The sequence below is a fragment of the Rissa tridactyla genome, chromosome 2, assembly GCF_028500815.1.
Source record: "Rissa tridactyla isolate bRisTri1 chromosome 2, bRisTri1.patW.cur.20221130, whole genome shotgun sequence".
In the NCBI taxonomy this organism is placed as follows: Eukaryota; Metazoa; Chordata; class Aves; order Charadriiformes; family Laridae; genus Rissa; species Rissa tridactyla.
Window position 1 is genome coordinate 126147553 of NC_071467.1, and position 12341 is coordinate 126159893.

Consider the following 12341-nt stretch of genomic DNA (forward strand, 5'->3'; position numbering starts at 1 on the left):
TCAGACATAACCTGCATATGTGTACAGTAATACACATATCCAATACAAAAATCTAGACAAGAGGAGCTGGAATACAACGGAAATGAAACCAAATTAAAGACTGCATAACCAAAAAGAAATATTAGAATTTGTCAGATAAAACGTATATGCAGCACCATAAACACAGTTGCACAGTGCCCTCCAAGGGCAGCAAAGCTGAAAGTCAAATAATAAAATTAAGTGGTATACAAGAGAGCGTGCACAGAAGGGATTTCAATCCTCTTTGTTCTTAGCCATGATACAATTTCACAGCCGCTCTCAAGATTCATCGTTCTGATGTTTGGCATGCAAGAGCACAGAATGCAGTTCATTTGGGAATTACTGAGCCAGGATGTGCCAAACAAAATCTACCACAGCGTAAGCCAGCTCCTGCCACAGCATCCGAGGCGCCTGGCCATCAAAACATTTCTGATTTTGAAAGGGGAGCCAATAAATAAAACCAGGAATACCTCCAGAAAGGTGAATCCCTGTAAAATTAACTAATCAATCCGCACTAAAGAAGCTGCTCCTGTGCAGCTATTGTCTGAGTACATCAGGCAGAGGACTTCGCCTGCAGGAGCTGCTACCTACACATACTTTGAATTCACCGAGTGTAGAAACGGTATTATTTTTATGGTTTGCAAGCTAGACCCTACACAGCTGCGGAGGATCTCTAAATTAGTTAATACACCGTTTCAAAAGGAAGAGTTATTTCTCCAGGGATCATGTGCCAAACAAAGGGGGGAGGGAATGCTGAACCACTAGTAGTTTATATGACAAAAGATATTTTTCAACTACATGCAGCACTAATTACGAAGGTCCTTCCTACCCTACGTCTGGAAACTTCTCAGAGAAAACGCTCCCATTTCATAGAAACGAGGGAGGCTGGGGGGGATGGAAAGTACTAAAATCGCTTTTGTAAGCTGATAATTTTCATTAAACATTATCTGCATTTTTTATTTCTACAAGGAAGTAAACCCCAGAATTTGTGTCATTCTTGATCTAACCATTTCAGTGTGCACATTAAAAAAAAAAAAAAAAGGGTCATACCAAAATTAAGCTTTTTAATTACAAAATGTAAGACCAGAAAGTTTATGCTAGAATATTACTAAATTCAGGAAGGACTATTCCAAGCATGAAAATAATAAACTATAATATCAGTGTTGCTTTTAACAGCGACAATCCACCCTTAGACAACACACTAGATTTAAAAGCAAAAACACTTAAAGCATTATTGGAGTTGGAGGTATTGAGAAAATACATTTGCAAAAAATTACAAGCACCATAAAAACAAGTGTAATCAGAACAAATGCCAGACTTTCATGGTATGTAGACAAAGTATATTAATTATAATACGAAACTATTGAGTTCAAAACAGCCTTTGAGCCACACATTTTCTGCAGACTTCTCTATAGCCAAGAAATCTTAATTCCACATTGCAAAGTTTTGAAAACTATGAATATTATACACATTATAGCGAAGAGCACTTCTCCCCGCTATCTATACTGATATGTATATTTATTAAGTGCTGACAGTTAACTTTCACAAGACTCTTAGGGAGATCTGGTCCTTATTCTGTGAATTTACAAAAACTGGCCTGAAGGAGCCAGGAAACACAACTGTATTTTATTATTATGTAAATGATGAATTTGTGATAGCATTTCACTCTGAAAGGATGGTAAGCCTTGCAGGCAAACGCCTCCTTCAGTAAAGATTTTAAAATTATTTTTGTTTAAATAACAGCTGGTCTTGCCTATATGGACTTAAATGAGCCATGTGCAAGACAAACTTGTTTCAGTTTGGGTAAGAAAGATTAAAAGACATTAATTGTAGTTAATATCCATTTTGGTCCCTCTACACAGATGGGAAAAATAACATTAAATTACCATGCTTACATACAGTCAATACCAGACACCCAATAAAGCACAGATTCAAAGCCCTGCTCATAATGCAACCGACGCACACAGTTCCAGGAGAACAGCTCAGCTGCAAGTTAGCCTGAAACAAAGGAGATTTACATTCATTTCTCCACTTTGCCACAGACTTCCTGCGTGACTTTGGACAAGTCACTCGGTTTTTCTGTGCTGCAACCTCCCATCCCTAAAACAGGGAAAGACATTTCTTTCATAACCTCACAGCAATTCGCAGATTTACTATCAGCAGATGCTTAGATGCGGAGGTCAAATAAATGACATAAACAGAATAAACAGTATTTAAAGCTTTAATTAACTTTTGTAAAAGCTTTGGAAACCTTGTCACAGCGACAGAAACAAAGCTTTGGGCACAATACTCACAAGTGTTACCTACAAACAAAGATCAGGTTTCCCTATGTAGCCAGATAGAACTATATTTTGACAGCCACAGACACAGACTTCCATGACCCAAAGCAAAGACAGGACATACTCCTCTATCACCAACACATAGAAAAGACCAAAAGTCCAAAGTCTTTTTTTTTTTTTTTTTTTTTTTTTGAGTTCTAAAACAAGAGTTATAACTTTCTGGTATAATACAAAGTAGGAAAAGAAATCACCAGGTACCCTCTTAAAAGATTTGGAACACTTCAGGTCCAAAGAGTTATTCTCCAATTCATATTAACCACTAACCACCTTTTGAACTTTAAAGCCACATTTAACTTTCATAACTCAGTATTAATATCAGGAGTCAAATCATCTTGCGGACAACAGAATATTAAGGACCTCTAGAGCACCAGCCTACTGAAAACAATGACGAGGTTAAGAATCATTCAGAAGTAGACAAATGCTACACACGTACTACACTAGGACACTTGGGAGGACAGCATTGCCTCCATCAGGTATCCACAAATTTGTGACGTGTATAACACACATCTTTTCCGAAAAGGTCTTAAAGTCCAAAAACCTATTTTTTAAATGCAAGCCAAACATATACTGCGCTTCCATACATGTACCCTGCACCTCTGTACAAGTAACTGCACTAGCCTGCATAAAATCAAAATCAGAGCCTGGAGAGAGAAACATAAGGGGCAAAGGGACTATATGGGATGATGAAGGAGTCAATGATAGACAAGGACAGGTAAGCTTTTGGGGGACACAGACAAGCTATGGAAAACCAGAAGCAAGGAAACTACTGAGGGGAGAGGAAGTTCTGGGATAAAATTCCCCTCATATTACCCACATATGTGTAAAACCCACACAGCTGCTCAATCACAGGGTGTTGAGTGTGCTTGGGGTTTGGTCTTTTGTTGTTTTGTGTTGGTTTTTTTTAAAAAAAAAACCACCAAAAAAACCAGATGATCTGTGGGTTACACTCACGAAAATACGGTCACTGCAAGCTACAAAAATAAAAATGAAACTCATTTGTTTTTAAGCTATTTTGTTTGAAATATCAAATGGTTTTCATTATTTGTAATTGCGTCTTATATGTGGTGTTTTATAAGAAGAAAAATAAAACAGTTCTTACTAAAAATCATTTACAACCTAGAGCTTTTTCTTTCAACATGCAGAGCTGCTCTGGGATGTGTTAAATATCTTGAACTCCCATTACTGCAATAAGACTGGAAAAAGAACAGCACTTTGCAACGAGGCCAAAAATTAAAGTATGGCCAACAACGAACTGCTATCAAACACCGAACACAGCACAGAACAGGGGAAATTACAAAGATGGTGGTGAGGGGTACAAGAACAAACATCCAGTAGAAAAAAAAAAGAAAAGAACATGACATTTCCAACATAACAGAGGATACAGTTTTGGATGCACATTTTCAAATGTGACTTTTGAGCCTTTGGCACCCCTAAAGTTGACAGCAGGACAGGTAATACCTGGTATGTATATAGCTCCCTGAATATGTTAAGTTTTGAGATCAGTCTGGCAGGAGAGAGTGAGATGACTATAAGGAGAGGACTGCCCTCCCCCTCCAGTGACTCCTGAAAAAAGTCAGTAGAGGCACAAAGGCAGCAGAGAGATGAGTGGCTGGAGGTCAGAGAAAAGGTGAGGATAAGCAAAGTCACGAAGACAAGAAATTGAAACTAAGTTCTGGAACTATGCATTTAATACTTCCTTCACAGCATGCTAATAATGTTCATACAAAGGGAAAAAAAATAATAATAAAGGAAAGCAGTGACACTGTTAGCAGGCTTCCCCCGAGCAAATTTTGGCAGCCTTAAACATCACGCAGCAACCAGAATGTCTCACTTGCTTAATCTCCTCACACTCTCAAACTGACTATTTCTATTTCTTTTTCCACGAGAGGTGAACTTTCCCTGTAACTGCGACAACTGAAATTCATCTCACTGTTGCGGCAATCGCCACCTGTGTACCCTTTTACAAACCAGCTGCTGGAGAAGCAAACCCCCAGTGCTTGACTGGGCAATTGGAACCTTGTTAGCCACAAGCAGAGCTGCTCTGCACTCTCGGCACTATCTTCACCGAAGTAGAATAGCTTCACCCCAAGATGAGCAATACCAAAACTCCTTTGGTCACACGCACAGACACACACAAACCCCTCCATTCACGTTTTCCTACCTATCAACATATTGAGAGACAGCAACAATTACACCAGTTTCACGTATTATTTGCAAGAGCTGCCAGCCTTCGCTGTCACTCACCTGAAGGTCGAAAGGAATGCAGAATACTCGTAATTGCATTATGGGTGAAGATTAGTCATCACTACTTGTACTATGAACTGATTTTTACCATTAGAAATATCTATAAAGGCCGAAACAACACAAACTTACTATGTTGGCCTTGAAGTGCATTATCCTCAGCGGTCTATGCAATTAAAAAAAAGAAAAAAAATCACAACCACGTTCTATTTCACAGGTAGTCTGCTAGCTCGTCTTTACCTGTGAATGATGCCAGTTGAAACAAGGACAAAGTAGGGTTCTAATATTATTTACACAAACCTGCAGATGAAGCCTGCAATCTGACATGCTCATACACTGTCACAACTTTTGGATAGATTTGCCAAGTTCAGACTGCAGTCCCTGCACCTTGATCATCCAGGCTCAGTTATCTACAGAGCAAGCCACAGCACCTGTCTGAGCTGTGCTTCTGGGTTTCTTTCCCATGAAAAATCAGGATATGGTGGGAGGAGGAGGGATGTGGATCCTGACACAGAGCCAGGATGCAGACAGGACAGACACCTCCAGCCCAAGAGCTGGAATCTCTCATAATATTCAGGTAGTCATTACTGTCACCAAAACCATATTGTCATGGCTAAAGATTTCAGAGCTCATCAGTTGTCTTCCAAGCAGCGCAAAAATCTTAGTATCAGCCCAGACGCCTCACCCCATCCCTCCTTTCATTAATAATGATCCTTGGGACTGGTACTGAAATAGTGGCGCTGGACCTGCCAGGCTAACTCTTGTGCTAATGCCCTCCTGCAGACTAACAGCAGCAAAAAGCTTCAACGGAAAGGTTCGTGTGCATTTGTGGGTGACTACTCAGTACTAAAAATACCAACTTAAATAGTTATTTATAAACAGAATTTTCTCTGATTTCTGCTATTACCAACATCAAAGGGCCTCAAACTCAGCCACAACAAAAAGATAGGAACAGAGTTGCGCTTTGGCAACTACAGCCAACACAGATCAGACCGAAAGCCACTTTCCTCTTGAATAAACAAGCACAACCAAAGTTGTTACACTACTACTGTCTCCTCTCCAAACGCAAAAAAGGCTTGGGCCACCGTGCAATGAACCAAATCAACCTGCTAGATGTTTTAAACAAACAGTGCAAGTTTCTAAAACATACTTAAAAACAAGCTGCCCTATAAAAGGGCAGCAGAATACCCCTGCTTGTTATTTCATCAGCTAACACGTGTGCTCCTGTAGGGCACCCACGGAGTGATGAATTCCCGCTTCTCTTCCACTGTAACTTACTGTTCACAACAGAACTCTCTGAGCTAAAAAGCTCGTAGCATTTTACTATTCTCTGCTTCCTTGGCAGGACTCTTATTTATATAAGATTAGTGCAGTCAGGCATTAGATTTATAAACCAGAAAAAACAAACAAGGAGAAAGTTTTCACACTCTTCTTTATAGGCCAGGTTTGGAAATATACACACAAAGCAGTGTAACAGATCGAAATGCAATTGTTCAAGAAAAACAAAAACAAAACAACCCCCCAAACAAACAGAAAACTCATATCAAAACACACACAATCCCTGGAGGGCCCCCCCCCCCCCCGGAAACTATTTAATGTCACCCAAGCATTCACAAAAGTACTCTCAGCCACCTAAACAGCCATTCCTCTGCTCTATCCAGAGCCTCTGAGGACAGTGACAACACATGCCAGCACCGTTCAGCCCCTCGCCTTCCCCCACCCTCCTCAGGGAAGGAATCAACACCAACCTGCAGTTGGGAGGTGGATCTAAGGTGATGTCAGCCAATTCCTTCTGAATCCTGTGGCAATAAAAGCGAGAAGGAACAAAGGTAAGTCACTGTGTGGGATAGCAGTTAACGCATATGCCTCACAGACATACTGTCACCGCCAAGTTTGCAGCGCTACATAAGAGAGAGGCACCCTCGGCGGTAGCCTCCCATCAGTCCAAACACACTAAGCAGGACAGGCACCCTGTTATGGAGATGGTCGGAAAAAACAAGATGGGCACCGCGGACTGAACCCAGGCAGGTGCATGGTTGTACGCTGCCACAAAGATGCCAACCACACAGGGGCAGCGGGAAAAGACTGTCCGCTTTACTCTGCCAGCCAGCCTGTAAATGAGGGAAAACCTCTGCAAATGCAATGCACCAAGTGCTTGGAGGAAAACTGCAGTCTGAAAAGGAATTTTGTCTTGCTGGATTGAGAGAAAGAGTCATTGCCAAACTGGCTCCCCCCCTCTCCCCCCTACAGCTTCCCAGCACCATCCTGAGAAAAAACACCAGCCCCAAGGGAGTGAATAACTGCACCGTTCCCAAGGACATTTAAAGGAAGGTGAATGTCTATTTCCAAGGCTCTTGCACATTCCTGCCACCTTCAATTCTCCCCTCTCTTCACCCTCAAGAGCCACACAACATCCCCACTTCTCCTCCCTCAGGACTCCAGCCGCTCCCTCTCTTCGCCGCGTTCAGCCACCACCCTGTCCTCCCTGCCCAGACTATTCTGGGCTCACTCTGCTTTTGCCACAGAACGCCCAACCAGCTATCATCCCCTTCCCTGGAGTCCCATTACTGTCACTCAGGCTTCCCCTCCAGATTTCCCCACCCAGCACTCAGTCTGCCTCCCTTCTCCTTCAAACTCAGCCAGCATCTTCTGCCTCCCTTCCACTTGTCATATATGAGAACCACAGCCTTTTCGTATTAGGCAGTTTACAATCTTCTTCATAAAATAGTTAAGGACATGACACATAAACACCGCTTGCCACTACCTATGTCAGTTTGCCATGGAAACCTGAAGAGTAGAGATCAGGAATAACCAAACTGCCCAAATTCTTATAAAGCCACAGAGAACTCAGTTGCGATGACAGAGCATTTGCATAAAACCCCAGTCACTTTTGACACCTACAGATACGACCTCTCTGCGCCACTTGGCAAAGCTGTTCAGTGAGATGGTTTATTATTCTTACTGAAGTACGGCAAGTTTGCTTGAAAACTTCCATTTGTCAGCTTAGCTCCCTGGAGCAGGATGGTGCTGAATTCAGGCGAAAGACTGAATAAATGAGAAAGGCTAACCATTTATTTTAAAAAAAAAAAAAAAAATGGAGTGGCTCTAAAAGTCTGCCTAGGTGAAGAAAACTGAATGATGTAGCTGCTCTGGAATTACTATTCTATGCAGGCATCTCTTCCCCATGTAGACATTATTCTGGAACAAAAATGATTTCACTCTCAAAAAAAAAAAACACCCCACCAACAACCAACCCACTCTGTGCTGTGAGCAAAGACTATTTCAGAGCAGAATGTCCACAAGTGGACCTGCTGTGGGTTATTTATTCTAGTCACCATCCAACCAAACACAGAAAATTCAATATAGGTGATGAGCAGACAGAAAAACAGTAATATATTTGGGCAGAAAAGATTTGGGGCTATATTACACTACTTGCACTGGAGTGCACTACCCCACTGCAAGCAAACTCAAAACTCTTCACAAATGTTAATTAATCCCCAGAGCAGTCCTGGAAAGAAAAAAAGCCACTCCAGATCAATCCCAACCTACAGAGAGGGAAACTGATGCTGAAATGCAATGCCTTACTCAGGACCATACAGCTTCCAGTAGCAGAGCAGGAATTAAGGTACTACATGCCAATCCTACACCATCCCTATAACCGATGCTCATAAACAAAAAGGAAAAGCCAGAAGAAATAATTGAGGGACCGAATAACAGCCCGGAGGAAGAAAAGACAGGAAAATATTTGGGATGGAACGGAGGAAGATGCAGGAAGAGAGAGCAGAGAGCAGCCAAGTTGGGCAGACACTCACTGCACAGAGACGCTGAAAAAAGTGAGACAATGGCAGCTTCATGTGGAAAGGTTGAGTGTAACGGCTAGAGACAAGGAATGGGAGCAGCAAGGGAGCAGTGGGGTAACGGAGCAAAATAAAACAAGGAAGGAGAGAAGATGCAGCGAATCAGTGAGAAAACTGACTGCAGCCTCACCTCTTGGCACTGGTAGATAGCAGCTTAGAGTTTTTACTCATGCTGACTTTGCTTTCCTTCTTCTTAGGCGTGCTTGTCTCTTTCTCTGTCTGTTGGTTGGAGGATGAAGATGAGGAGGAGCTGGTGCTGGCCCTCGAATCGTCATCCGACATAGCGACCCCCCCACCACACACCCCAACCTGGAGAGGAGACACCATGGGGCGTGGGGAACAAACAGTGAACACAAACACACACAGAGAAAGGCCGCTGACAATCTCGCTCTGTGTTTGGGTCACGCTCCCTTTAAAGGGTCCTCATGTCTCCCTCTCCTCGTCAGGCCCTACGGTGGAAGCAGAAGGAGCAGCAGCCTCCCCTGCACTAGTAACACCGTGGAGAAGGGGGACTTTTAAAGCTTCCTCTTGGAATGCAAGTGCGAAACAGCAGGAGAAGAGACTGGAACGAGGACGACGGCAAGGATCAGGAAAGCTCAAAGCAATTGCTTCTAATCTCCCCCAAACTGCACACACAAGAGGAGCCATCACCACCCACCACTATCCAGCCTAGGGGTGTAGGAGATAAAAATGGAACAGCTCTGGTCCCTTGGGTTCCCGGGAGGCACGTGGGGGAGGTGGGAAGGGACGGGGCTGGGGGTGTGTGTGTGGGGGTGACCATCACCAGCCCTAAAATGGAAGTGGGGCATCACTGGCAATGGGGCGGGGGGGAGAGACCCCGAAGGGGGATCAGTGACCTGTGGTAGGGAAACCCCTGCCCGCTGGATAGCCCCTGCTGGATCGGGCCCTGGGAGCAGGGACTTGGGGGTGGGGTGGGGGAACGAAGGGGACAAGCTCAGCAGGGAGTGGGCTGCACGGCGGGGACCCACCGAGGCCCACTGCGCCGAGGGACGTGCCCGCAAAGGGGGCCGGGGGCAGAGGGTCTGTGCTGGGGAGCGGGGGGAGGAGAGGAAAAGAAGGGCCAGGGCCTACGAGGGGTGAGAGCGGAGGGGCCTGGGGAGGCCGGTGGCAGGGAGGGGGGCGGCGGGTTGCCGGGGGGAGGCAGCCCGGTTTCCTGCGGGCACCTCGGCGGCACAGGGGAGAAGGGCGAGCACGGTGGGCTACCGAGGGCAGGTCCAGACCCGAGAGGGGGGAGAAGCCGTCGGGAGGAATGGGGGGCCAGGCAGGGCACCCCGGCAGAGTTAGGGTGGGAGCCAGGGGGGGCAGCCGCGGGCCCCGGGGCGAGCGGCGGCGGGGCAGCAGCGGGGCCGGGGGTGGGGGGGGGGCCGGCACACGGCCGCCTCCCTCCTAGGGCCACCGGCCCCCGGGGAGCTCCCCTGTCCCCGCCGGGCGAGAGCCGTGGGGCCCGGCCGAGCTCCCCCGGCCGCGGGCCCGCAGGGCCGGGCGGCGAGGGGCCGGGGGGACAGCGGTACCTGACAGCCCCGGGCGCGATCCCCCCTGCCCCGCCGGCTCCGCCGCCTCCCGCCCCATCGCCGGGCCGCGGCCGGCCCTGCCTCTCGCCCCTGCCCCCGGGGCCGGCGGGGAGGGCGGCGGGGGGGTGCCCCGTCCCCCTACCTCTCCCTTTGTGTCTGGCTGCTCCTCCTCGGTGCGGCTGGGCCTGGCCACTCGTGTCTCTCTCGCTGGGAGAGAAGCGGAAGTGCTGCAACAGCAACTATTAAACAGGCAATGGCTTCCCTGGCTGCCTCCCCCACCGCCGAGCGGGGCTGGGGGGCGGCGGGGACCGGGCGCCTCCCGCCGCCGCCTTGCAGGGAGCGGGGGCTGGAGGGGAGGAGAGGAGAGGGGGGCAGGCGGCCGAACCCCCGCTCCGGGTCTGGAGGGGGGATCCCGGCAGTCATAGTCCCCCGTGTCCCATCCCCCCCTGGCTCCGGCGGGGGCTGGGGAAAGAAGAAAGGGGCGCCCGGAGCGGGGACCGTGAGTTTTTAATGGAGACCCTCTGGAAAGTACTCTGGGGGGTGCCCGGGGGGGAGGGATGAAAGCCCTCGCCGGGTACGCTTCCGTGCCAGAGCCCCACAGGGACGCGGCCGAGGCAGGTGGCTGGGAGAGGGGACAAGGTTCCGGGGCTGCTGCTTTTTTTTTGTTTGTTTTTTTTTAAGACTGAGAGGGGGTTATTAGGCTTAGCCGGGGGGCTGCTTGCTTTCCTCCTGTTCTTACAACTGTTTCAACCCCAAAGCTTCTCCCCTGCCTCACCTGCTTTGTCCCTCCGGCAGCAGCAGCAACTTCTCACCTGCCTCAGTTGGAAAGCAATAAGGGGAAAAAAAGAGAAAAAAGAGAAAAGCCCAGCCCAAAGCTTCCCCCCCACCACCACCCCGGCCCCGAAAGCCAAAAGGGATCCCCCGGCAGCTTTCCCGTCTCTCACCTGTTTCAGCCCTAAAGCGGCAGCCGTGTCCTCCCTTCCGTCCCCCAGCTCAGCCCTGAACCAGCAGCAGGAGCAGGCGCTTCCCACTCGCCCTCGCCCGGAGTTCAGGATTCCATTGTCCCCCACACTGCACTTGGTGACATCACTGACACACAAAGAAGGGGCACTTCGTGATGTCATCAACGCATGCTGGGAAAGAAAACAAAATCCTGGGCTTGGCAGCGACAGCACGAAAAAAAAAACACCCCTTCAATTTTCCAAAGGTAAAAGTATTAGGGATTTTTTTTCCCTTTTTTTTTCCCCCTTTTTTTTTTTTTTTTTTTTCTTCTCCCAAATCCCCTGATGGGGAGCCCGTCTGCGGGAACAGCGCAGCGGCGTTCAGCCGCTTGGGCTGCTGGCGTGTTGTGTTTGCCAAGCGTTTTACTCTTCTTCCCCGAAATCTTTGCTGTCGATCTCTCTCCCTGCCCACCCAACGGAGAAAAGTGGTTTGGCCGGAGCCACCCCCCGCCCCCCAGCCCACGCGTGGGCGCGGGGAGCAGCCCCGGTGGGCTGCCACCACTCTTCCCGGAGGTGACCACTCGTGAAGGGACAATAGGGACCAGCGTTTTCCCACCGACCTCACCCGGGGCAAATTTGGCCCCGTGCTGTCGGTTTCCACAGTCTATCGAGGGATCGCCTATCGAATTACGCGCTGTCTTCGGTGGCCGACAATACAACGCCTGTCACGCCTGTCACCACCGGGCGTCACGACAACGAATAGGAGTTTGTACGTTCGCCCTTCCTCCCCTGGGAGGACCTCGAGGGGATCTGCAGGCACACACGGATGCTGCCTCGACAGAGCGCTGTCGTGACATGATGCCTTGTGAGTCCCAGGGCTTCAATTACAACACCGAGGCCGCTGGACCAGCAGGGGACAGAGGGGTGACACGGTCCCTCGCCCGGGGGGACATCCTGGGGCTGGACATCTCCACTGCATTGCGACTTTGCGGGTGGGGGGCAGACTTGAGTGGGGACAAACACCTAAAGGTTGGGTCGGGTAATGGATGCCCGTGGCTTCTTTTGGGGACACTTGGGACCTTGAAGGAAAGGTGTGTTTGGGCCAGGTGTAAGCAGGACTGCCAGGCGATGCTGAGCCAAGCCTCTGTGGGACAGTGGCTTCACGCTGTTGTGGCTCACCACGAGGATCTGGTTGTGGCACCGATCTTTCATCGTTTATGGCCAGTAATCCTTGAGCCAGAGGTATCCCTGGAGGGCACACCCAAGAGGGGACAGCCTTTCCCTTTGCCAGCCTTCCCTCTGTTTCCTTGGACCTCTGCATCTGCTACTTCTCCCTCCTCATCTTCCCCCCTCTGTCTCCCAGTCCCTCCCCCCAGTCTTCTGCACACATCTCAGCAGCACTTCATTTCACCT

General features: G+C 48.3%; 1 protein-coding gene across 4 annotated transcripts in view; it reads right to left on the bottom strand.

Moving 5' to 3' along the window:
* Positions 1–11111, bottom strand: part of LOC128905392 (ubiquitin-conjugating enzyme E2 E1) — a 46632-nt gene extending 35521 nt beyond the window's left edge. Inside the window, exons 1-3 of one of the 4 annotated variants that reach the window (XM_054191446.1) lie at positions 10932–11111; positions 8586–8674; positions 6347–6397 (exon numbers count right to left, since the gene is read on the bottom strand). In XM_054191446.1, the coding sequence (XP_054047421.1) occupies positions 6347–6397; positions 8586–8674; positions 10932–11111 (320 nt within the window). Of the gene's footprint in view, positions 1–6346; positions 6398–8585; positions 8765–10129; positions 10215–10931 lie in introns of those variants that run through there. The other 3 variants (XM_054191444.1, XM_054191447.1, XM_054191448.1) reach the window with 3 other exon arrangements.
* Positions 11112–12341: the final 1230 nt, after the last annotated feature.